Genomic DNA, 25,723 nt, shown 5'->3' with positions numbered 1-25,723 from the left:
AGGCACTGGGATACAACAGCATCCGTAACTAAGCAACACAGGCACCTTGTCAGTTCATTCTTCAGTTTCTGGTCGTACGTGTCCTCCATGGTCTTCACAGCCAGTTCCCGTCTCCTCAGCAGGTCTTCCGTGGTTTTAAACTTCTCCTCCTGAAGTTTACAGTTCCTGTGACCAACAAAGAGGAGAAAGGAATGGTGTATGTGATGCTGACCTGAAATTTTAAGTTGCAAAGGCCACAAAGTGAGGTGAACTCACTTTTCAAAAATCTCCATCCTTTGCTTGAGTTCATTTTCTCTGTTCCGGAAGGATTCGATGTCCTTGAGCAATGCTTGCCTCTGCATGTAGATGTCCTTCTCCTCTATCTAAAACAAAAAGTGCAATACATAAATAAGCCATCACACAAAAAAATTAGGTAATCCAAAAACATATGAAAAGTTTCATAGCAACACCTGTTGAAAATTAAAGATTTTTTTTCAACCATTTCAAATTGCTATGCAGGGTGAATGTCCATACTCTGCTGGGAAGGGCTGGTAAACAGGCTGTTAGTAAGGAAGTCAGTGATTGCTACCTCTTGCTGTTTCTGTAATCGTTCAATGGCATTTTTCTCTCTGCTCATCAGTGCCTCCGACTTCATCTCGTAGGTTCTCTCCATGTCCCGCCGTAGTTCCAGTATCTCTTTTCGCGACTTCTCCTTCTCTTCCATCCGCACCTTGGCTATTTCCATCTCTTTGAAATGCTGTAACTGGATGGTGAAAATGGATAGAATAATAATAATAAAAAAAACAAACTTGTGAGAAGAACTGAAAAAGTGTTAAGACAAAACACGTAACAATATTTAAAAATGCCCTACATTGTACCCAGTCCTTTATTTTTTGTCCTGAAGGACGGATAGTGTGTGATCTGTAAAATATGCCTACTAAAACACACACACACACCTTTGCTTTGATTTCTGCTTGGGCTTGTTCCTCAATCTCCTTTTTAAACTCGGCAAGCTTAGCGTCAAATGACTCCCACTTGGTCCCTTTGGAACGAAGCACTTCATACTCCTCATCAATCATCTTCATCTTCTCCACTTACACACACAAATACAAATACAAACAAACATGCAAATTAACGATACGACATGTTTAAGTCTAATATAATTCTAATGACTGTAGCACTTCATATTCCTCATCAATCATCTTCATCTTCTCCACTTACACACACACGAATACAAATACAAACAAACATGCAAATTAACAATACGACATGTTTAAGTCTAATATAATTCTAATGACTTTAGCACTTCATATTCCTCGTCAATCATCTTCATCTTCTCCACTTACACACACAAATACAAATATAAACAAACATGCAAATTAACGATACAACATGTTTAAGTCTAATATAATTCTAATGATTGTAAATGTCTGTCAGCGCTGGCCTGAGGGCCGAGTGAAAAGGGGGTGAATACCTAGAGATTCTCTGTAGACTGAAGAGGAGTGAGTCTGAGTATCAGCATCACAGTGTTCTCTGTGCAGGTGCAGCTCTGACAGTTCTGTGAGAAAGTTCATCAGAAAGCCTGGAAGACACAGCAGTGGTCAGCATAGGATATTCCTGCAGAACTTACTCCAACAGGAATATTTAATCATTTATTTATTTATTTATTTAGGCACTGAAAAGAAAATATATCAGACCTTTCTGACCCCTCTGGAGATTGGAGGTCTGTTAAAAGTGGAGCAGACGGGTTAAGAATACGAACATATATCACATTAAACACATAAGCTATGAGAAAAAAAAAATCTTTTTCTGGTTTAAACATGAGGTTATAATTACCAGAGATTTGTACAGAGGGGAGCTGGGACTAACTCTCAGCAGCTGAAGTAGATCTCTGGTTGAAAAAACCTACAAAGAACAGAGTGATTTTTTTTTTTTAATGAGTGCTAGAAAGATCTTGCAAATCTATGAAAATCCTTCTTCAGTTCTCCACCTAGGAACACAGAATAACTACCTGCTCAATCAGTACTTTATTCTGAATAATAACTATTTAACTCAAAGTGATTCCTACTTTTTCCTTGCTCATTCCACACTCCGGGTAGAAAACGGACAAGGTGTATTCGTATCCGGAACTCCGGAGATGTTCCACAATTAAACTATTAGACGCTGCAACCAAGACAGAGTCCGCGTTTACAGGGACTGGCCTCGGGACAGCTTCTCCACTCAGAACGGGATGCTTCAGCTCTTGGATCAGTTGGTTCCGAAGTTGGGTCTGGCAGTTAAAAGAAACGGAACACAACCGAGTGTCGGTTTGTATATTCAGGCAAAGCTGAGATGCCAGGTCTTGTAATAACCAAGGGTTATGGCACGGGGTTGAGCAGATTCTATTCAAATGGTTACCGTGATTACATGTAGATAGTTACCGAAAGAATCAACAGCTAACGTCAGGATTAAAACAGATGTGCAGACTCAAAGTTCTAATTTTAAAACAAAGACAAACCTTAAGAGTGTCCAGAACACCTCGATTTCTGAATGTCTGGTAAAGCTTCTTTCTTAATTCATCCGAGGACAAGCTCTCTTCTTTAGAGATAGACATGATGATCAGAAATCCGGCGATGCACAAATTGTTTAACTTATAATTACTTGCCTTACAAGCTGTCACCTGTTGCAGTTTTGCTAGTACACTAACATTGTTCTACAGAAACTGCTGTTAACTTGTCAATCCGTCACTGGCACTGAGGGAATTAAATAACTGACAGGTCTTCGTGACCTGAACGAATAATCAAAACAGTCACTCAGGTCCTTGGTGACAGCTATCACACAGCTTTGTTGTTGTTGTAACTCCCCATTTAAATTTCTTAACCGCCGGATCTGTATATTGTTTTATTTCCGGGTTCACGTTGATGGCATTTCAGGAAAGCAACCAAAGCAAGGGCTCTGATTGGCTGTTTACGTCAGCTGAGTACATGGAAGAATAAAATTTTGTGAAATTGAACTGATGAGCCTTGAAATTTAGTTAGATATGTTGTTGTAAGAACTGTTTTGCAATATTATTTGAGAAGTTAATACCAGCTCATCGAAACACCCCATCTTTTGTTAATTTATAAGGCACATCGTGATTAAAGTCGCCACTGATGTGCGACCTAATCTCACTAAGAGGAACCACCGTGTTGTTCTGAGAAATCGGTGTAAGTATTGAAATGTTTTGTATAGCCTAGGTTTGTACGCTGTTTGACAGTAATATGTGTGAACACACTGGTGTGCCAGTGTAGTCCGCGATCTGTTCGATTGTAACAAGTCTTAAATTTGGGTGCAGAGCGCTAGCACAGTACTGCAGTGCTAATGTCAGCTAGCTAACAGTTCTTTAGCAGGTTCTCAATTAAAAAGCAAAATTGTTGTACTGGACACTATTTCCACTAACAGATCAAACCACTGGTTCATGTTGACAGCACTGTAACTGAAGCAAAACGATGTCGGGAAGCTTTTACTTTGTTATGGTGGGTCACCACGACAACCCTGTGTTTGAGATGGAGTTTTTGCCTCCTGGGAAAGGAGAGTCAAAGGTATTTAAATCTCTGTGTTTATGTTTATGTGTATGTATGCATGTATGTGTCTGTCTATTCGTCTGTCTGCCTTCTCTCTGTCTGTCTTGCTATGTCATTACTTTTGGATCATTGTAAGAAGCTCCTTTTTTTGTACTGTCTGTTTAAAACAGGATGACCATCGTCACCTTAACCAGTTCATTGCTCATGCAGCCCTTGATCTGGTGGATGAGAACATGTGGCTGTCCAACAACATGTACCTGAAAACGGTGGACAAATTTAACGAATGGTTTGTCTCCGCCTTTGTCACGGCTGGCCATATCCTTCATAATCTAATGTGAATTAATCACATCCTGTGTGACTTTGCTAGATACAGACGGACCTAACAGTATGATGGTAGTAATTCAAATTTATTCACTCTGGTTAGGGTTCTAGATTCATGTACAGTTAATCTGGTTAGAGATTTATGATGACAAACTCTTCTGTATTACCAAGTACCTAAATACACAAAGAAAGAAGTGGGCTGGTAATTATCTGACCGTTGTGTGCTCCCCTTTGTGTGTTTGGCTGTTCCTTAATCTGTACCTTTACATATGAGGTTCATTATGCTTCATGACGTGAGGCAAGAAGACGGCATCAAGAACTTCTTTAATGACGTTTATGAGCTGTATATCAAGGTAAGCTGCATTCAGAATAATGTTGTACACATATGAAAACAGCACTGTTACACTCCTTTTGATCAAATGTTCCGTCTCTTTTAACAGTTTGCGATGAATCCATTCTACGAAGTGAACGCACCGATACGATCCACGGCTTTCGACAGGAAAGTGCAGTTTCTTGGCAAAAAACACCTTTTAAGTTGATTTAGCTGAAAAGGATTCATTATTCTGAAAAAAAAAGTCTTTTATTTAATTTGTTTGGGAGTGGAATGTTTTTTTAATTACTTCTCAAATCAGTTTGTCTATTCAGGAGGTAATTACAGTACTCAGCTGGCTGGATGTATTCTATAAAAATGGTTTGTTTTGCCCCTCTCTCTAACCTGTTTATACCCTATCATGTGTCTTAATAGTATGTTACTTGTTTATTAACTTACATTTTCAGACATGTTTATGCATTAACTACCGCGTCTTGAAGGAGTTAAGTATAATCATAAATATGATTTCTTTCACTGCATTGAATACTCTTGTGAACATCATTTCCTATGCCGATTACATCCAGGGAATACTCACCGAGAAATCAAATATTGATTCAAGACAAGTGTGAAATGTAGTCGTGTAATCATTAATGAATGATTACAAAGACACAAGCGCTGTTGTTAGTGATCCGTACCGCACCATAAAGATACATGTGTGTAGTTTGTCAGTGTGTTGCCCGTTCAGACTGGGAAATGCAAGACCCTTGTCACCTATACATAACTGTGCAAAAAAACACGTATTGTAAAACTAATAAAACTCTTGTATAATAAACATTTTATGTTAGTCTTCTGAATGACTTTCTTGGTAATCTTCAACTATGAATATGATTTTGTAAGGAAAAAAAAAAAAAGAAAGAAAATTTTCCCTCATCGATGGTGCTTCTACTTTCCGGAAGATACTGAACCCTTAGGAGCTATGCCTGTACGTTCAGAACTTAAGTATGCGGCAGGAGCAAATGTATACCATGGTTCATTAATAATCGAATAAAAGAAAGTTTTCTCTGTAATCACGGTGATCATCGCACAGCTATGCTACTGCGAAATCATGGAGAACACCAGTTCCATCCCAGATATTTCCTTGGCTGCAAATGACCAGTAGTCCTAGTTTTGCCCATCCTTTTTCTTCGTCACTGCAGTGTTCAGTTACTGGTATATCTCCTGTATCTCTCCTAGCACGACGATCTCACCTGTCCAGATGACAGAGGTCTGCATACGCTGTATACCTCTGATACGCGTAAAGAAAACCGCGGAAAAATTTCCCACGCTCGCAGCGCTGTATCGTTAAATATCAGTATGGTTAGAATTGACTGATACGCCCTTAATTCTAAGTACGTACTGACCGTTTTTTTGTTACCGATGGGATCGACGGGGACCGAAACACTCGTCCATAGCAATCGGCCAATCGCGCCTGTTTGGACATCCACGGTCAGTCAAAAAAGCGTGGCTATTGGGCGTTTGTTTAGCAAATATGAGTATGCATGCTATTAGTTAAGCCTCTCATTTTACATCTTGATTATGTTCAATGATGATTGACTTCAAGGAAGTTCAAAGCTGCTTTTTTTCCCCCAGTTGTGTGGGTTTATCGGTAAATAACGATACACGCTGAGACATAACAATGCACGAGTTTACTGTGTTCTCTTGCTTACATTCCAAACAGTGCTTCTAAAATGTTCACGTCTCATATTTATTCAGTTTATGTTTTTTAATGATTAACTGTGGCAGAGCCATTCTGAGGCTGCTGTTCTGAATCACGGCAGAGAGATGTAGGAGAGACAGCAGTACCATGTTCCTAAAAACCTGGAGCTACAGTGTGCCTTGTTCAAGGGCACAATGACAGCAGTCAGAGGACAGGCAGAGACAATCGACTAGCAAGCCATCAGTAGTGACAGCGTCCCCAAATGCCCTGCCTGGGAATCAGTCCACCAAACCTCTGATATCTGGCATGGAGCCCTAATCCATGGACGCACCGACACCCCACATACACACTCATCATGACTGATCAAAGTTCTCAGAATATGAGCACTGATCTAGGATCAGTTATGCTTTTTGGAATCCTATTAGATACAATTACCAGTGTCAAGGCCAGCTGATCCTGGGTCAGTACTCATAACCTGAGATGTGACATACAAATGCTTTGCTCTGCAGCATGAAAACAATAGTGGTCCATGACGAAGAACTTAGATAAGCACGTTACACAAAATTCCCTCTCTATAGCCTTCAACTCACATGCCCATGTATAAATCAACATTGCTAACAATTATGTTTCAATCAGAACTAGAGACAAAGATATACCTCCCTTGCCTGCATATGGCTTTCTCAATTGCTGAAAAATGGGCAACGTGAAAACAAAGACATCGCACAAGGTCATCTGGAGGTCATTTCCTATACGTGTTCATAATCATGAGAGGTCACAGTTACCTTCCTCTTTATATTTTAATCATCTTTCTGCACTCTTAAGATACTCATGCTTTTGCCGGTAAGTGCTTCAAAACATCAAATTTATTTTTTAGAAACATTTCCTTTTTTTTCCAACATTTGTAATGTATTATTTAAATATTAATACATCTGGCACTTCAGACACTTACTCTCATATAGTTAATTGATTAGCCATAGTGCTTAGAACCCTTCCCCATAAGCCCCGTTTAAGTTAATAATGGTTACTGGAAGTTTAATTTAATAAAATACTTTTTTTTTTTTTTTTGGCAAGACATCATCACGAGAATTAAGTAAATATAAAGTTTTAGACAATGTGTTATTAAACTCTGGCCATCAAGTCCACTCGAATCCAAATCGCCGATTCACATTTGTGAGAAACCTATAACCATATCACGATACCTTTCATGTCTATGAACTACAAGACCATGTCAGATTGGAATGTCACCCAGTGGAAGAAACCAGTGGTAAAAACTGTCTGTGCAAAAGAACCTGCCTGGCTTTCAATGTCAAAGAAAAAACTTTTCTCCCAATTCAGTGACCAAGCTCAGGTTCTTTAAAATGTTTTGGAGTTGTTGTTTTTTTGTGTGTGTGTGTGTGTGATTAACAGCAGGTGGAGGTATTGCGCGGTTTCCTGTGAAGGTTGACCGCGTCTGTGGGGACGAGATGTTCGACTCGGTCCTCGGAGGCCAAAACCCGCCTGACGGCCTCTTCAAACGCGTTCGACACGTTGGTGGCGTCCTTGGCGCTGGTCTCGAAGTACGGAAAGTTCCCGTTCTCTCGGCACCACTGCTGCGCCTCTTCCGCGGAGACCTGCCGTTCCGTCACGTCCACTTTGTTTCCCAACACCACGAACGGAAAGCTGTCCGGCTGCTTGACGTCGGCGTAGTAGATGAACTCCTTCTTCCAGTTTCCCAGGTTCAGGAAGCTCTGGTTGTCGTCCACGCTGAAGGTGAGCAGACAGCAGTCCGAACCGCGGTAGAAAGGAGTCCTGAGGCTACGAAACCGCTCCTGACCCGCTGTGTCCCAGATCTGCAGGGTGACCAGCTGTCCGTCCACCTCCAGGTCCTTGTTGAGGAACTCGACGCCGATGGTGTGGAAGAGCTGCGTGTCGAACTTGTTGGTGACGTAGCGGTTCATGAGAGAGCTCTTCCCCACTCCGCCGTCCCCCAGTAAGATGACTTTGAGCAGGGATGACCTGGATGCCATGATGGGTGTCTGTCTTGATCGCGTGCAAACCTGAGGTGAAATATTCAATCGCAGATCGGCCTTACAACCCTGGCTCCAATGACATTTTGCTTTCATTCATGAATGCATTATTTAATTTCACAACAAATTTGTATTTCTCATTGGATAGAACATGTGTTATCCATATATTTAGTCATATCCTGTCTCATTAATACTAAATCCCTGAATTTACTGAATATTCTATTAAATTTGCTTACCTTCACTGGTTTGAGTGAATCATCATTTGAATCTGGAAAAGAGACAAGATTTATAAAGTTGAAGTTAACCTATAAGTATTCTGCAAAATTTCAGAATGCTGAGTAACTATATATGATCTTTCCAAATACTGTAGATGCTCTGATGCAAATGCACTTAAGTGCATTATCAGTGAGGCTGTGCACCATAAACAGTGACGCTCCACATTAACCCACCATACATACTTTGGCTAAAACGCAGCCATTACACATTGTCACTCAAACAGCTTGATCTTTAATGCAACCACTAGAGAAGACATCCTATATCAGAACCCATTTGTTTATGATAGTCTTGCAGCCATCTCAGAAACAAGAGCCTTCATGATACCCATTTGCAAAATAATCTCTATGTTCTTGCTTTCACTGGACAAAACTTAATACTAAACAGAGAAGATCAAACATACAGTTTGACAACAGAGCTTAATTCTGAAGCCACTACACCTTTTTTTAAGCAGCCACCAGTAAATGTATATTCACATAGATGCATTGCTGATGTTTACTGCGCTGGCAAATGGTTTGGTACGGAAAGTAAGGAAGCAAAACGAGGAGAAAGCTACATGGACTCACCCAAGTTCTGTCACGTTCTGCTGCCTCCTACTCCTCTATGTCAGCCGGACTTGATCATGCGCCACTCTGGGTCCTCCAGATCACATGCAGTGGCGTTCTGCGTTGATCATTATAATAGGGGGCAACACGTAAGTCAGCCAAAGTTTAACCAGCTGCAACAGAAAGCCATGTGAAACGTCAGTGCCTCTGCCTCAGTGACAATACTCGTGCCACAGAGAAACCAGTGAGGTTTCATAAGAAATGCTTATCCTCTAATATGTTTTTGATATTGCTGAGATAATGTCCACTTAGACAGTTCATTCATATTCCTCCTGCATTTAATCCGCATCGCTTCACAATTTAACTAAGCAAATTAGTTAATTGGTTAGCTCATTATAGGAATTTCCTGCAATACAAAATTCTGAATCAGATTACCCCCAATACATCATCCGCGCATTCTCGAATATCAGAGCCTACTAACAGAAGACAAGTGTTAACTTCCCATTTAGAAACGTGACTAAACTGCCTGACAACTGACTTGCAATCAATGTTATTGACGTGACGCTGAGGATATCTATGTCGTTCGCTAACTGCTGCTACTAGCCAGCTAAATAACAACCAAATTGCAAAAGTAGGAATAATTCTACAGTTTTATCGTAACCACAGCCGTGAAAGTCTATCTCCAGAACTTACTTAACGCAAGCGAAGTTGCAGGGAAAAACGTTATCGCTAGCATCTAGCATAAAGGCACAAGAGATGCATTAAACTGTCTTGAAAAGCTGTCTTGCAGTGCTACAAAAACGATTTTTTTTGCATCATTCGGTTTCAGACAGTAACGAACCACGTTCTGTAACGTCAGCACAAATACCTGCATAGCCCTGTTACCACTCGAGGGTCTATAAAATGAAAGACAGAGAATCCATCCCCAAAGGAGACAACACAAGCTAGCAGGCTAGCTAGCATAACAAAAGTAATTGTTGATGAGTTAGCGTTATTTTAGAGAGTACATTTAGGATTACTATCACTGTGGACTTAAGAAATGTAAACACGCTCACCTGCTACGATTGGTGAAACACAACTACAATGTACTGCAATATAATAATTATGGATCCTCGTTTGGCCCTCCTGTGTTGGTGCTAGTTCTGCTCTCCTTCTGTAAAGTGGAGTTGTGTTCGACAAGCTAATTTGCTGCGATTCCGCGTCATGTGACCATGGCATTCCTCCATCCATCTAGCATCAACGCCCTTATCTTACCATCGTTACATGGTGCAAACGGTGACCTTATTTAAACTGCTTATCGGAGTCTGTTCAACCTGATTTACTGAATATTCTATTAAATTTGCTTACCTTCACTGGTTTGAGTGAATCATCATTTGAATCTGGAAAAGAGACAAGATTTATAAAGTTGAAGTTAACCTAAAAGTATTCCGCAAAATTTCACACTGCTGAGTAACTATACATGATCTTTCCAAATACTAGATGCTCTGATGCAAATGCACTTAAGTGCATACCTTCATCCATCGACCATCAACGCCCTCATCTTACCATCGTTACGTCTCTTACTCCGTAGACTACTCTTCTTGCTAATTACTACAAACGTGCCCTCAGTTCCTCTCTTTTCTACACTTCCAATCATTTACCCTTTATCTAACTTAAACAAAGAAATCTATTAAATATAATACTAGTTATCATCACTCTACCACCATGTCTGATAGCTATACACTTGCCCAGTTATGCTCTCTTTTATAACTATATACTACTAGGCTATATATTGCTATACATTGGTGAGAATGAACAACCAAGTGACCCCAGACTGCCTCTTGGAGGCCGCTGCTCAGCTGGTGGAATTGCATTGGCGCTATTGTTCATGACACTTTAAAAGCTTTTATGGCCAAAAGTCAATTAGAGTCAATTGAGCCCATTCCTCTCTGTCACTGAATAGTTTCATCCAGCCAGGTAAATGAAATGCTGTCCCTCTGCTTTCCAGTGTGGTGCAACATCAGTGTTGTGTGACACCATGCTCAACAATTATCATCCTGTCACAAACCTTTTTGATGGGCTTGGGTAGGACTCCCCCCTCCCCTTGGGTAGGGTTTGTGCTCTAATTACAAGTGTGCATGGGTGGTGCTTTTCTGAAACGACACAGCCAGCTGGGTAATCTGTGAACTTGACTGGGAAGAGTATTTTCTCTTGAATATTTGCCTTAAGAGCAGTCTTGTTTTGTGGTTACCTCTCCGTTTGACTCTTCTGCCCTTCGCATAAGCCTTCACAGACTGAAAAATACACAATATTCTTCTCTCCATTTTAATGGAGGGAGAATGAATTGAATTTGAATGCGTAGTATTTTTAAGCATTCAAATTCAAGTAATTTTACTACAAGATCAGATTTTGAGATAACTGAGAAACCCTTCATTTCCATAAATATGGTGTTCAGTGTTTCTTTAGTAAGCGTAAATGCTTTCCTTTGTTTTTTTTAATAATACATATTCATCTTTTATGATTTGTGTTGACTCTGTTAATTTTTGGTTCCCTTAGTTTAGGGTCTGTCTCCTGGTCATGTCTAAAGCGGCTCTAACAGAACTCAGATGCCACACCTGCTCATTCAAATGGAGACAGCAGATTTGGTCTGAATTCGCTATTGCAGATCTACATTGGACCTGTCTTATGAGAGATTTGAGACTGCATATCCAAAAGACACTCTAAATTGTAATCTGTACATTAGTGTAATAATCCAAACTGTTGGGGGGGGGGCTGGTACTGATCCTACGACCCATTTCCCACATTATGTTCATTTTTAAGACGTTACATTCATTCCGCCTTTATCGTACTTCTGGAACATTCTCCAGACATATAGTGACACGCTGAAGTCAGGATACCCGTGGCCAAATAAGAACCACTTAAAAAAAAAAAAAAAAAAACCTTTAATGTAATATAACAAGAAAGCAAAATTTACAGCTGGTATGAATTGTAACAACATATAATCATTCAAACAGTGAATGAATGCTACTTGTAAACCTTCAAGATACTTTTTAATCGAACTATAACACTCAAATCATATATAGACTACTAGTTACTGTATATATTAATTTTCTGAACAGTACTGTTGTATTTTACCATCACATGCTATTTTGATGTCGTAACTAACGCATCTGACCTGATTCACACCTGAGAACCAGCTTTAGAGATTCAGTTTGAGGTCAGGAAAACTACAGACAAGGTAATTGCAAAAAGTTCTTATTTAGTGTAGTTATTTGTGCCAATTAAACTTCGTCTTTCTAAAAAGAGGTTTAACAAAACTGGCCAGGTTGTGAATGTAATGCGAGCACACAGTATATTGAATCGACAGCCACAGAGATTATTAGTTAAGATTTAAAAGAATGTTTCACTCTGTGTGCTGCGTCTGTGTCCGGCACAAGCTCCGTGACCAGTTTGCATTCATTTTTTTGGGAAAGAGGAGGCATTTCACTGTTGGACTTCCTAACGGACAAGAATACTGTGAGTGCAGAAAGATGTTTTTTTTTTTCTCTCTCTCTCTTTCTCTGGGCCGACGCCGAAGATGAAGGAGATTAGACTGAATGCCGGTGGCGCTGTGGTTCTAAAAGAGGACAGAATCGTCTTCCTGACAGGGCCCGGAGGTCAACACCACGTTATCCAGTCCAATCTCTCCTCCGACTCCTCTTCCTCGCTCTGCCTCAAAGACGATCTGACGAAAGAACAAAGCAAACAATCAGTCCCGACCCCAGCACGCGGCACGCTGATTACATCCACGGATTTTTTTTTTTTTGGTTATAACCATTAATTGTCACATTTATCCCTTCAAACATGTCTGATGAGATCCAAGAGGTCAGTCTGTGGGCAGATTTTTGAATTGAAATATCACAATTAAAAAAAAAAAAAGAAAAGAGTAGTGAATTTTGTGTCATCTGTCACTGCCATGGACTGAACCATTCCAGAGGCTAGAACGCCACCCACAGAACTCAGTTTGATCTTCATGTTCCATAATAATCCCTCTTTCTGACATCTATTAACGTTCATGAAAGTGGTTACTCACCGCCTCAGGGGTCTCTCCCTCTCCTGGTGTGATGGAGATGAGCTCTGTCTGCCAGTCTTGGTTTCGGCTACGTCTTTGTTCCCACATGGCCTGGGCGCTGTTCTCCAGCAGGACACGCAGTGCGCCCACCTGCTGCCCCAGGAGACGGTAGTTGAAGGTCAGACAGAGGCTGCTGTGTCGTGCCTGCTCTGGAAGCAGAAGCTTCAGTCTGGCCAGGTCCTTCCTGTTCCCTATCAGACCGCTCAGAGCCATGTAGTACTCCACCCCTGGGAATCACACACACACACGAACACACACACACATCGCGCCATTATGGTGACGGCAACAAACGCTAGCAAACCAAGATGTGACAAAGAATACAATCATCTGTCGTAAGGGAAGTGGATATGCCTTTTTTTTTTTTTTTTTTTTTTTGCAGGTATGGGCAGCCTCAGTTTTGTTTTCATTCACTTGCACTGGGGGAAATACAGAGACAATAGAGACTTTTCAAAAGTCAAATAGCAAACAGATTGAAAATTCAGTAAATAAGAAACATGATCAGGGTGGAAGAGTTGAATGGAGAATGCTGGGTAAATTTTTACACGATCGGGTCCTTTCTTGGATTTGCACAGTATCAGTCATTTCACAGTAAAAAAACAAACCAGTAATTTTGTGATGTTGTACAACGAAAACACTTTCTATTAATCTAAATAAAACACATAAGACATTTCTGCATTCTGTCTGTTGTAAGGTTAAAATTTTACTAAAGTGAGTTGAAAGGAATTTAATGTGAGTTGACGGGAAATTCCACATGTTGAATCCACATTCAGTTCTTTCCCACTGCCGTGACTTTGTTAAGCTGTTTTCACCCAAGCCGTGATTTTAACCCTCAGTGCATATGTGAACGGACACAGTAACCGTACCGTTGTCATGGTAATACACACTCCAGTCCAGATCATCTTCCTTATCTTGCACCCACTCACACGCACCCTGGTCAAAGTTACAGTCTGTGATGAACTCTGAAAGAGAGAGTGTACATTTTGTGAAGTCCCTGTGTGTCAAGATTATGACACTGATACTAAAGTTAAGTCATTCGCGCTTACCTTCTTGTTCGGGATCAATGTGTATTTCTTTGACCTCAGTAGGTGGACCAAACACAGACTCAAATTCCTCAGGAACTGTGGGAAAGAATAAAAAAAAACAACAAAAAACAAAAAACAGCGTTTGCCTAACCAAACATTGTTTTAGTCACACAATAATGTAAACAAATTCCGTCAGAAAAATAATCTGTGCTTTGAATGACACTTTCAAAAATTCAGCAGTTGCTTGAGAGAGATTGAAACATAATTCAATATATTTAGTCAAAATCACTCTGTTATGTAACAGGGAAATGATATATTGCAGATGTTTCCACAGAAAAAGAGATCAGGTCTTTGCATCTACAAGTGTATACCTGCCCATCTGCTCAAGTGGTGCACTGTGGGTAATACTACACTTAAAAGGTCCTTTAGCAAACATCCCCCTTTTTACTCTGTGAGTCTCACTAAAATCAGTTGTTCCCAGACTTGACCTAAACGAACATGCACAAGCACAGAGAGGCCTTGTGTTTTAGGGGAATTGAGTTGGCTGATGACAGAGTCTCTTCTCCTGCAGTCTGGCCTGTCTGTTCTGCTCCAGCTGTTCTCCAACAGGATAATAAGAGGGTGTGAGTCTCCGTAACACCTCCAGCCGCTCTCCACCCCCCCTCCACGCCCCCACCCTACACCCCCACCCTTCGACCTCCATTTTGACCCCCAACCCTGGGATACAGCGCTGGGGAAACTTTTGTCCTGAGGCTTTCAACCCCCCCACCACACACACACACACACACACACACACACACACACAGAGCGAGGGGGGAGGAATTCCTCTTTCGCCCTCCTGCAGTTGACTGACATCTTTGGGCCTGTCTACTCTTGTTCCCTGAGCTCTGACTTGCTCTTGTGAAAATCAAAATCAAGGCAAAGATCACAGATGTTTTTTATTTTTGATCTCTCTGACAGATCTATGTCTTCTCAGGTATGATCTTCAGCGTACACATGTTGAGATTTCCAAAATGTCAGCTGAACGTTGAATATCCTCACATTTTAAAGGAGAGACAGTTAAAGTGACAGCTCAAGTTAACTGATTTACACAAACATTCTGTTTGTCAACATGTCACCTCCAAAACTACTACTGAGGCCATTAGTTATCACATGATTCCGGTTTTATTCACAGCAATAATAATACAATAACAGTAATATGATAATCTATAATAATGTTTTAGATTTGAATACCGCTATGGTCTGCTTTAATTTGGTGATAACCTGTCCCTCTGCATGTGGATATCAGTTACCAAAAGAATTTTTTTCTTTTTGCATTCTCAATGAACCCCGCTGCCAAGAACAGAAAAGCGGTGCAAGCCATGGCTGTGTTAAGCCTTCACGAGTGAAAGGAATTCAGGGACTGCAGACTGATGGGAGCATTGCCTCTGGCTTACACCTGAGACAGTCTCTCTGTCTTTCTCTCTCCTGTCTCCCCTCAAACGAGAGTCTCTGCAGCCTGTCTGAGAGCAAAAACAAAGGATTTCTTTTGTTCTCTTGTCCTAAAATCATGTCCTCGGGCTGTGAGCTTCAGGATTAAGTATGGCGCTAGATACGAGACCTCTTTTTGCATTGTGGCCTTTTTCAGCTGGTCTTCTCAGCTTTTCCAAAAAATATTCTTGGAAATTCATTTGAGGAGAGGAAAAAAGAGACTCTCCTCACCTGTCCAAGCATTTGAGCTACTTTTAGAAACAATCTCAGTATGCGCTCAGTCTTTGGTGGGAGTTGGTCTAGGATCCAAAAGGCTGAGAGAACTGGACACGTTTGACAGCTTGAATGATTATGACAGTCTCTGCCACGTCTTCATCTGACCACCCGTTTCTGAAACTTACTTTATGGTTGCTTTCCTTTTTTTTTTCTTTTTTTTTTTTTTGTTCCATTGAGCAGGCAGCTGTTTCTTGTCCTTGCTTGCCATGGAGAGGTCTCTGAGTACTGTTTTAAACAAAGGCAGACATGCACTAAACAACCCATTCAAGGCTCTGCTCAAAGATTCCAGGATCATTCAATTAACACAAGTGGTTGCAAGTGTAATGTTTTGGAGAGAATCATTTTGTTCTCAAAAATGAGACAACATCTGAGTCCTCCATCCCCCCCCTAGTCTTTCTGTCAGTCAGCCCTCATATATTTGACAAGCGAACAACGCTGTCGGATCTCAGTCGGTGATTCCTCGTATCCAAATACAAGCACGTGTCAGCCAAGATTTTCAGTGTTCTGTGACAGAAATGAACCTTTTTCACACTTTACAACTCCAACCTAATCTCCTATGTCTGTGTTTTACGCACAATTGCTCGTATCCCGCTCAGACAGCTGAGTTATTTTAAGACCGGCAGCTTGCGAGCAGAAACAGAAAGCTAGTCGCGGTATCTAATTGTGGTATCTAATGTGTGATACGATCCTATCCTGGAATCCAGATTGCCTTTAAACAGGGCAAGGAAATCTAAAGCTGCCAGAAAACGCAGAGTCAAGTGTGTCTGTAATTAGGCCAGGATTCTGACTCCATAAATTACAGTGAGCAGGCACGAGAGACTCGGGAATCACTGCTGGAGGAAGCCCGCGGCGAGTTGTGTAAAAATGCGGGAAAACGGCTAAGCTGTTTTAACTAGTTTGTAAGTCATAACTAGCTGTACTTAATGTAAAAGGTGTAGTTTCTCTGAGGTAATTTCCAGTCTGAGATCATCTTCAGGGTTGGTAAATAATGAGAATAGTTTTAATATTTCTGTATTAGAAACAGAGCATATTTGTGCATATTCTAACTGCATATGTTTTGGGTTGGTTTATTTTCATGTCACCAACTTGAGGGCAGACTCTTTTGTTTTGATTAGCTAAGCGTGGTGTGCTATGGTAACAGTGGGGTAAAAGGCCATCTACAATCTAATCTGTTTCATTTGTAACCTCCCATGCCTACAATGGGGAGGTGTTACTGTTAAGGACAACACACTCACTGAAGACGTCTCCTCTTGGATTGAGCTCCTCATCTTCCACTTGGTTCTCCTCGTTTTCCTCACCTCCTTCGTCTTCATCCTCTGTTTCCTCGGGGATATCTGTCTCTTCCTCCTCCTGTGGGAAGACCAGCGTCTCTTCCTCAGGGCTGCCTATGTAGACTTCTCCGTCGTAGTCGAAAGGCTGAAGGCGAATTCGGGGGGATTCGGTAACTTCTGGTTCAGGGATGACATTTTTAATCTGCTCATTGTCAAGTTTGCCTCCCAGAATCCAAGGTTTCTTTGGGGCATCTGGAATAGCTTTGGCAGAGGAGAAAAAAAAATTAACTCTCACAAAGACATTAATTGCCTCATTAAGCCTGTACATGCAGTGCAGTGTACTTCCCTTAGTTTTTCTGGGAAAAAAACCCAAAACAAAACAAAACGACAACAAAAACAAAAACTAATCTAAATTCGATATTCGGCCAAACAAATTTCAATAAACATTCCTAGCAAAGCAGCTCTTTTTATATAGTAAACTGTTTTTATGGCGTTCTAAAAATTAGCACAGTGTCAAGCTGAAAATATCATGCAAGCTCGGCATGACCGTACAGCTAAGACCTGTGACACGCTGTGTGCTGACATGCTAGTGGCTGTGTTGCGGGGTAAGCTGTGGAGGACGTATGTTGAAAGCTTCAGATGAAGTCAGTGGAGATGCAGGCCATTAAAAGCGCTAAAGCTAGGTTAAGCTCGGTGCATTTGGAATGAGTTTAGGTGCGAAAAGAGGAAGCCAGAGAACTTTTTGTCCTAGTCTCACCGTTGAGGAACTCATCTGCACTGCCTTTGTCTCCGTCCGCAGTGATTTGATAATAGGGCTTGACTATAAAACATGAGAGGCATCTTCATTCACACAAATTTTTCCCTCCCCGGGTGTGAGATTTCCAATAAAAGAATCAACTCCCTCAACCTGCGTCCTGTACTACCTACAATCTCTTGTCTGAATGTTAGGATTTTCTGCAGAGTTTCTTCCTATCCATGGCATTTTCAGACAAGCCTTTCCTCTGTCCTTCAGGTCAGTGGGTTTGGTACAAAAGCAGATATTTACACAGGTGTAATTCCAATCACAGGCTCCCCTTCGGTAACAGCTGGAGAGTTCAGGAGGGTCCAAAGACAGGAAACTGCTCTTGGCGGTGCTCATGTTTGCATTTTTTTTTTTTTTTTTTTTTTTTTTGGAAGGGTGCAGATGAAAAAAATATGACTGCAGCAGTGGTGAGAAATGGGTCAGAGAGATATCTTTCTCTTGGATGAAAAGGATATATTTAGAGAGTGGATTTGCCACTATTAATTACACCAAAATCCACACTTTAATTATATTCCGCTGTACTCTAAAACTGTACTGAAGTCTAGTGTCTGGTCTCTTTTCTTTTCTTAAATGTTATAATGTTGAAAAAGTGGTTGTACGTTTTCCGTTCTTACCTGAGCAGACATATCCACTACCCCGGAAGCCTGGCTTGCATTTGCACTTGAAGGAGCCTTGCGTATTTATACACTCAGCATGGTGACTACATTTATGTGTGTTAGCGATGCATTCATTTATATCTGGGGGTGGGGGGGGGGGGGACAGAAAACAAAACAAATGATAGGACAGAGAATGTAATCCTGTGTATTCATTGAAAGCATTCTGCTTCGTAATGCTAATAATCAGACACATGAATTAATGTGTCGTGACCTTACCTACGCAGTCGTATTTACCATCCACATACTTTAAATCGTAGCCACTCTGGCATTTACAGAAGTAGCTTCCGAAGGTGTTCACACACTGTCGGTTATAAGGACACAGATTCTTCCCGGTCACGCATTCGTCGATGTCTAAAGAGTGAACGACAAAGAGTGTTTTGTAAATTAACGTCAAATTCTTTGGATGCAGTTTACGGGCGTTGTGGCGCTATTCTCTTGTTTGTCAGAGGTGGTATTAGATATTAATTGTTTCTAGGTTTCTGTGGAGGAGTTTATGAGGTTTCCACTGATTTTTTTGTTACACTGTCCTTTTCCTGAAATCCCACATCCTTTTTATGCTCAACTGCAGATTTTTGGATTTCCCAGAAGTTTCAAACTACATCAGTTGTATGAGAAAAAAAAAATCAATATTGTTTTGTCTGTAGCCACCAGAATTTTGTCTAAAATAATCTTGAAACATATGTGAGGTCTGGGTTTTGATAGAGGCTCCTGCCAAAATGGGATTGTATCTGTTTCAAATAATATAAACTGATAATAGAGTTGTCTTGGAAATAAGTCAGGTAAAGAGTCAAGGATTGCCCTGGTAACCTGTCAGCTAAAGAATGAAGCTGATCCAGGCTACCAGATAGATAGAGAGCCATTGCAGTCAGGCTGAGTGCAGAGATAAACAGACATCAACATTTGCATGAGAGATGGTTCATTTGGTCTCACCCTCACACGTGCGTTCGTCTGAGCCGAGCTGGAGCCCAGCGGATGGACACAGACAGCGAATCTCTCCCTGGACCTCCTCACAGCCGTACTGGCAGTGGGCCAAGGCACACGTCCTGGAGTCTGGAGAGACAAATGCAGGAATTAGCCCCAGGTACTCTGCCCTGAGAACAAGGAAAAGCCAGCAGAGAGTCTGAAGACCACAGAAGCATATATATATAAATATATATATACTTTTTTCAGAGCAAGCACAAAGTCGAATATAACACAACATACACTCAAACAGTTACGACCTGTAGGTATCATGTAAAGATAATGTTTGTTTCACAACATATACATTTATTTTAAGAGCAAGGCTTTGTTTCAGAGGTTTTTGCTCGATAAAATCAGCACATGTTTTCGTTGTTGCTTTTCGTGTCATTGTAACCATATGCAGAGTGGACTGGATTTCCTGCTTTGATGGTATACATGGATTGAAGTATGGATGAGCATTGGTTTTTTGGTGGGACATGGCTTTTGGCATTTCCAGATTTTTTGAAGCATTGCAGTGAAAATGTAGACTCACTGGCACAGGATCCGTCAGGCATGAGCGTGTATCCGTTCAGACAGTAGCAAATATAACTGCCAAAGGTGTTCATGCAACGGTGCTCACAGGGACGTGGCTTCAGGCCACACTCATTCAGATCTGAAGATGAGGGGAGGGAGAGAGGGAGAGAGAGAGATCCACCAGTAACACAGGGGTCAAAAGGTAAAATCAAGTGAAGCTTCAGTCAAACTCTTCCATTAACCCCACTGACCTTGACTGCATGTTTTTCCTGTGTATCCCGGGTAGCATTTGCATTTGTTAGGGCCAACGCACTCTCCGTGTTTGCAGCCATGTTCGCACTGGGCTGGTGAAACATTCAATTCGTGAGAGGAAATTTATAGGCAAACGCTAGAATGGTGGTTCGGAGAAAGTCGAGCACATTCACAGACAAAAGTGGAAGTGGAAAGAAAAAAGCCAATTTTTCATCTCAGATATAATTTTCTTTTATATTCTCTGGCAGTAAAAAGCATCCAGCTGCCGAATATTAGATATACGTACATGTTTGTAAAAAAAGAAAAGAAAAGAAAAGAAAAAAATCAGCATTCCTACTGTGGACTAATATGGAGTTTTTTTTTCCCCTTTTAGAATAAGTTCTGAAGTGAAAATGATATGTTTTCAAGTAACGGAGGGTTCATGACCCAGTTGAGGAGACATCGACTCATCTGTGTCACATTAAGACTCCTCTGTTTATGTCAATTTTGATTTATTTCGCCTTCTAATTTGGTCAGATTTTACTTATGTCAGGCCTTCTCGAGGTTATTCTCCGAACAGACAGAATAATAATGACGCTTATTGGCAGGGATCCTTAATGATAGTTCCAGTGGAAATTAGTTACTTTGAAAGCATGGCGCCTGTTCAGACGTCTCTAACCAATCGGAATGCCTCCAAACGAGTAGAAAATGAATGAAAAAAGTGAAGCCGAGAGCTAAAGTTTTTATTTACAGACCATTTACCTTCACAGTGGCCTTTGGCGTTTTTCCTCCAGCCGTAACAACACTCCAGTTTCCGACCATAACGACACACACCTGGAACATTACCTCCTGAGACTTGCCTGGATTGTCTTTGGAAGAGAAAAAAGTTCAGTAATACAACACCACAGTTTTATGTTTGCAGTTCATAACAATAAACTACAACCAATTTTAACGTATTGTTACAGTAAATAATGTACCATTGATGTGAATTCGTGGAGTTGAAACACATGGGTTCTTGGGCATGGATTGTGAATTTGGAGGAGGGTGCTTTGAGGAGCACCTTTCAAAGCTCTAATGAGTAGGGGCCTTTGGGCCTTGCTGCACTAATTGTGCTTTTAAAGAAGTTTGTGTGGAAAACAAACGCGGCACAGTTTGCTCTCCCCACTGTGGATTACAGAGGAGGAAACCTAGATCCCTGTGGAGCCAACACACTGGCAAACAGGATGTTGGACAGAACGAGGAAAAAGAAGCTCGCTCTCTCTGTTTGTCTCTCTCTCTCTCTCTCTCTCTCTCTCTCTCTCTCTCTCATCCATGCTCCTAGTGTTTTTCAAAAGGCAGTGGTGACTTCCACCTTTGCCAGATTTCCTCTATAATTTAACCACGTGTTATTCACATCTCCAGCTAACATCTGCAGGTGCAGATGAATGGAATGCCTGCAAACTCGTTACACACAAGGTGGAAGAGTCTGTTATAGAACCTTAGACAGGGTGGTCTCCTCAGACCACTGAAGGAGACCTCTACAGTCAAGTCTGAGCAACCGAACATAGACATCCTACTGAGATGGTGCATTCGCCGCATCCTCGCCGCCTCGATGCCGGTCCCACTGTCCCAGATGTTTAACATTCTGACAGACAGACTCCTAAAAACACACCAGGCTCCAGGAAGACTGGAGGAATCTGACACCTGACTGAATTCAACCAGAATAGTTCACGCGAGTAAAAGCTGCCCAGAGCGACACCTGTTGCTCTGGTCCACCGGCTATTAACAGTTGGGGCGCCACATTTAGCTTGAATCCCCCCCCCCCCAAACCCCACCCCACCCCCGGGAGCTGGCGTTGCAGGGGACGGAAGGGTTAGACAGTGTGTCAAAGTGCAGGTATGCAACCCAAACAGCCCAAACAGTTTACATTTTGTGAAACATGCTAATGAACCAGCCAACTAGAATTTTTTTTTTGCTGTTTAGATTTCATGTGACGTTATAGGAGAATGCCTCTGTTAAATACAGCACCGCTCAATGAAAGACACCATGAGTGCACACCTGAGGGTTTGAGAAGAGAGTAGTAATGATAATTGGTGTAGTTTACTGGTAGCAGAGCAAATCAGAGTAAAATCTGAGGTAGCACATAAACTTTTGAAAGAGTATACCCTCTAAGCCACTCACCTGTAGATGTCTGCGTTTACACAAGAAACGCAGAACAAGAGGGACAAAATACTGATCCAGCTGAGGTGCTGCATTATCTTTGATCCCAGCTTCGTTTCCTCCACTCTTTCTCTTCTTTCTCTTTTTTTTTTTTTTATCCTGCAGTTTTCTGTCCTTGCCTGGTGTTCTTACTCCATTCACTGAAAGTTCTCAATGAAAGCTCTAGGCACACACTAAAGCCTTCCTGCTGACTTGTCTCCGTTCATCTGTTTTCTTCTCTCTCTCTCTCTCTCTCTCTCTCTCTCTCTCTCTCTCTCTCTCCTTCTCTCTCTCTCTCCCTCTCTCTCTCTCTCTCTCTCCCTCTCTTGCTCTCTCTCTTTTTTTTCTCAGTGTTGTTACTCCCATATGGTGAATCTCCCCTCTCTCTCTCTCAACTGAAATTCCAGAGGTAGGCTGTGATTATAGTGAGTGTGTGAGTGTGTGTGCGGGGGGGGGGGGGGGGGGGGGGGGGGCTAAAAGAGTTTTAAGAGCATTAAGTGGCTCAGACGCACCCCCCCCCCCCCCCCTTGTAACCCAATCCGAGGAGTTGTGATTGATGAGGCATGTCCCACAACTCAATCCGCTAGCTCAAGGGGAAAAGACCCATCTGTGGTCTTCTTTGGTTATTGTCTGAGGAAGCATATGGGGAATTAGAGCTAGTTAGACATCACAGTCAATATCCATCTGAACCTCTGATTACTGAGATATCACTCCCTCTGCTGGCTTCATTCTCTGACTCATTTGCCGCTTCATGTCTTTTATCTCAGAGTTCTGTTTTGTTTCAGTTCAAAAATCTCTTCAGCCCAGCACTCATATCATCTTTGGAGTTAATTAGTTGGGTTTCTTCTGCTAATTTTGGACTTAGTTGGGCTTTGGACTTGTAATTACCAGCTACGGTGACCTTTGATGTGATTCCAGTCATTAGCATGCACAAAGTAGCACTGACACCCGTGCTAATACAAAGTTCAAGAGAATTTAATGTGAGTTGTAAAAGAGTTTTATGACTCTGTGAGGTTTTTAAGGAAAGACAAACATCTGGTCAGGCAATGCAGTGTCCTTTTAATGCCAGAAGATGCTTGAACTCCTGAGAATTAGATACACTGCTTCTAGTCTTTCTAAACAGACAGTCTCTCTCTCTTTTCTCTTTGCCCAGGACAGCCCTCTCAATTCATTAACCAAGGATCACACTTTGGTCATTTGCTTTGTGTAGTGCTAACTTTACTGAAAAATCCACACACAAGAAACAGAAAGACAAAAAAGAAAGAAATTACCAGAGCAATTGCCAAACAAGGACAGTTTATCATTTTTACGGTAAAAGGACAGGTTGTTTCTGATTCTCATTCCAAGACTAGACATCTGGAACAAACTGTCCAATGAGAATTTTCAAAGGCTGGGTGAAGTCAGTCTCATTTGAGAGGAGAATGAATATTCCAAATGAAGACACAGGATATCATATTGACAAATGTCTGTTCTCGCAGTATTATGTAAAATGACCCTTGTGTAGCTGCAGGTTATGTTCTGTAAAGTGCTATTAACTTCCGAATGTCTCTCATGTCAGAGCCAGTCTGTTTTTAAAAAGCGTGATGTGGAAAGGTACCCAGGTCAAAATCTCAAGAGGTAGTGCACAGAAGATAGCAATACACACTCAATATTTGAAGTTCATGTAAGTTTAGCCAACACAATTGAATTAGGCTATATTATTCAGTGTATCCAAATCAGCTTACAAAATTAAATAAGAACTTGAGAAGGCTATAGAGAGAAAATGTGAATCCCAAATTCAGTCCTCAGAATTGGACTTGACCAGAATGTTTCAAGAGCTAAACGAAAAGATTGTTTTTTCTGAAATATTTCATTTTTCTTCCCTTTTTTTTTTTTAAATGATGGATCATGTTAGTGTAAAGCCATGTAAAGTCAGTGCATAATCTGACATTCTGTGGTTTTAACAGAGTTGGTCTCTGTCTATCCCTTTTCTGAATTTCAGTCTAGCATCAGACTCAGAAGATGTTAATCATAAAATACTGTTTCACTGTGTCCCTCACAGATTGTTATAATAGCAGACCCCTGCCTATGGTTTTTGTTTTTACATGTTCTTTATAACATCCTCCTGTGCTTATGGACAGAGGAGAACCCACTGATGACAGAAATGCGTGTGGATCTGCCAGCGTGGAACGGCGTGGGCCAGGTGTTCAGCTTGCCGGAGCTCTTTGAACCTCCACCGCCTTTTAGTGGTCGCTCTCCATGTCTGAAATGTTTTAGCTGCAGATGTTGGTTGACATTTCATATTGTAATGATGTGTGGAATGAGGAAAAGTATCTGTTATGAGGGAAAACATTTGACAAGTCTTGGAATTATTTTGAGAGGAGAAGTAGTGAAGAGTTAGTTGACATTTCATTTAAAAATGTTAAGACTGATTCCCCCCCCCCCCCCCCCCCCCCCCCCCCCCCCCCCCCCCCCCCCCCCATAAATCATTCTGGGTGTAAACAAAAAGGCCAAACAAAACTTAGAGAGGAGTTTACATTCAGAATCATGAAAGATCTCTGTAAACCGTTTTCAGGGAAAAGCCACTGTAACAATTTTGATCTTTTTATTATCCACAGTCAGACAGGTTGATGGTGTGGTTTAACCGGACCTTAAAACAAATGCTTCAGTGAGCAGTGAATGAGGGTGAGCAAAAATTAGGAAAAACATTCCCTCCTGCTTTCCTCATCGGAAAATGAAAGAGTGGACTATTTGCCTCCACAAAAAGAGGTAATGGAACCTTTGTGAAAATGCTTGGTGTAAGTGTTCTCTAGGTGCTCAAAATGCATGGGTATTTTTGAATCAACAAACTACCCAGCCTAGGAGTATGATAACCCTTCATTATCTGGAAGTATACTATTATTTTAAAGTGATAAATGTTGGTTTCTTGAACTTTAGAAATATTTTAGAGTCCCACAATCCATGCCTAAAGACTATCATAACAGTAAAATAACTTGCTGCAAAATTGTTGTGTAAAATTTACCTGCTGTGGTCTGTAAAACTGAAAAAGTCCCAGTGAAACAGCTGATATTCTGGCCTAGACCACTGAATTGATTGTATACGCAGAGACCACTTGCTTTGTTTTCATTTTTTTAATCTTGGCAAGCTCGTCATTGTGTCCCTTGGCAGCTAATCTTCAGGCCATGTGTGCCTGAATGAGATCCACAATGTAAATATGTCATATATGAGCCTTTCACCACAGATCCAAATCTATGTAACAGGCCATAGATTTTTCTAGAAGATGAAGGGAAGAGGAGCTCTCAGAGTGTGATGTGATCAGTCAGTTCCCTCCTAAGGTAACAAATATACAAACCTGTAAATGGAGTCGCTGACAGCTAAATGGGCCCGAGAGGCCTAGCTGTGCCTTTGTTAAGAGAACATTGGTGTTGAAACGTAGTTTTTGGTTCTCTTGGGTTCGTTCTGCCGTGTTACCCAGGTGTAGAATAGAAGCTGACGGGGGAGATAATGGGTATACGATGCTGTCTCACTGACTGTGTGCTTCAGAAAACTGTCTGTCTCACACCTGGAACCCATCAGCTCAATAAACTGTTGTAAACATGCGGT

At 41.3% G+C, this 25,723-nt stretch overlaps 4 protein-coding genes across 5 annotated transcripts in view; 1 reads left to right on the top strand and 3 right to left on the bottom strand.

Moving 5' to 3' along the window:
* The window catches only part of ofd1 (OFD1 centriole and centriolar satellite protein), a 16,725-nt gene extending 14,153 nt beyond the window's left edge, over positions 1-2,572 (bottom strand). Inside the window, exons 1-9 of the mRNA XM_030786584.1 lie at positions 2,477-2,572; positions 2,048-2,248; positions 1,816-1,884; positions 1,677-1,704; positions 1,454-1,561; positions 936-1,072; positions 569-742; positions 256-362; positions 46-165 (exon numbers count right to left, since the gene is read on the bottom strand). Coding sequence (XP_030642444.1) covers positions 46-165; positions 256-362; positions 569-742; positions 936-1,072; positions 1,454-1,561; positions 1,677-1,704; positions 1,816-1,884; positions 2,048-2,248; positions 2,477-2,572 — 1,040 coding nt within the window. The remainder of the gene's footprint in view (positions 1-45; positions 166-255; positions 363-568; positions 743-935; positions 1,073-1,453; positions 1,562-1,676; positions 1,705-1,815; positions 1,885-2,047; positions 2,249-2,476) is intronic.
* A 371-nt stretch (positions 2,573-2,943) lies between these two features.
* trappc2 (trafficking protein particle complex subunit 2) lies at positions 2,944-4,950 on the top strand. Of its 2 annotated transcripts, none has more exons than XM_030786652.1 (5): positions 2,944-3,164; positions 3,426-3,539; positions 3,692-3,836; positions 4,110-4,195; positions 4,283-4,950. In XM_030786652.1, exons 2-5 carry the CDS (start codon positions 3,447-3,449, stop codon positions 4,379-4,381), a joined length of 423 nt encoding a protein of 140 aa, XP_030642512.1. In that variant the 5' UTR covers positions 2,944-3,164; positions 3,426-3,446; the 3' UTR covers positions 4,382-4,950. The 2 variants fall into 2 exon arrangements, with proteins under 2 accessions (XP_030642512.1, XP_030642511.1); XM_030786651.1 differs by having other exon boundaries at positions 3,400-3,539.
* Positions 4,951-6,782: 1,832 nt separating this feature from the next.
* Positions 6,783-9,815, bottom strand: rab9a (RAB9A, member RAS oncogene family). Its single transcript, XM_030786295.1, has 4 exons — positions 9,728-9,815; positions 8,694-8,845; positions 8,091-8,122; positions 6,783-7,884 (listed from the first exon to the last, which is right to left on the bottom strand). Exon 4 carries the CDS (start codon positions 7,852-7,854, stop codon positions 7,249-7,251), a length of 606 nt encoding a protein of 201 aa, XP_030642155.1. The 5' UTR covers positions 7,855-7,884; positions 8,091-8,122; positions 8,694-8,845; positions 9,728-9,815; the 3' UTR covers positions 6,783-7,248.
* A 2,452-nt stretch (positions 9,816-12,267) lies between these two features.
* egfl6 (EGF-like-domain, multiple 6) lies at positions 12,268-22,197 on the bottom strand. Its single transcript, XM_030787218.1, has 13 exons — positions 22,124-22,197; positions 20,726-20,832; positions 19,984-20,076; positions 19,752-19,871; positions 19,190-19,309; positions 18,476-18,610; positions 18,218-18,340; positions 17,559-17,621; positions 16,766-17,062; positions 13,806-13,880; positions 13,626-13,721; positions 12,724-12,989; positions 12,268-12,375 (listed from the first exon to the last, which is right to left on the bottom strand). The coding sequence occupies exons 1-13, from the start codon at positions 22,195-22,197 to the stop codon at positions 12,268-12,270; spliced, it is 1,677 nt and encodes a 558-aa protein (XP_030643078.1).
* Positions 22,198-25,723: the final 3,526 nt, after the last annotated feature.

This window comes from Chanos chanos, chromosome 10 (assembly GCF_902362185.1).
Source record: "Chanos chanos chromosome 10, fChaCha1.1, whole genome shotgun sequence".
In the NCBI taxonomy this organism is placed as follows: Eukaryota; Metazoa; Chordata; class Actinopteri; order Gonorynchiformes; family Chanidae; genus Chanos; species Chanos chanos.
This window is presented reverse-complemented; position numbering and strand designations above follow the sequence as displayed.

Coding starts and splice junctions, on each gene's coding strand:
- trappc2 (XM_030786652.1), top strand. CDS start 3,447: ATGTCGGGAAGCTTTTACTTTGTTATGGTGGGTCACCACGACAACCCT. Junction 3,540..3,691: donor CTGGGAAAGGAGAGTCAAAG/GTATTTAAATCT, acceptor TGTTTAAAACAG/GATGACCATCGTCACCTTAA. Junction 3,837..4,109: donor CGCCTTTGTCACGGCTGGCC/ATATCCTTCATA, acceptor CTGTACCTTTAC/ATATGAGGTTCATTATGCTT.
- rab9a (XM_030786295.1), bottom strand. CDS start 7,854: ATGGCATCCAGGTCATCCCTGCTCAAAGTCATCTTACTGGGGGACGGC.
- egfl6 (XM_030787218.1), bottom strand. CDS start 22,197: ATGCAGCACCTCAGCTGGATCAGTATTTTGTCCCTCTTGTTCTGCGTT. Junction 20,833..22,123: donor GTAAACGCAGACATCTACAG/GTGAGTGGCTTA, acceptor TCTCTTCCAAAG/ACAATCCAGGCAAGTCTCAG. Junction 19,872..19,983: donor AGGAAAAACATGCAGTCAAG/GTCAGTGGGGTT, acceptor CCTCATCTTCAG/ATCTGAATGAGTGTGGCCTG.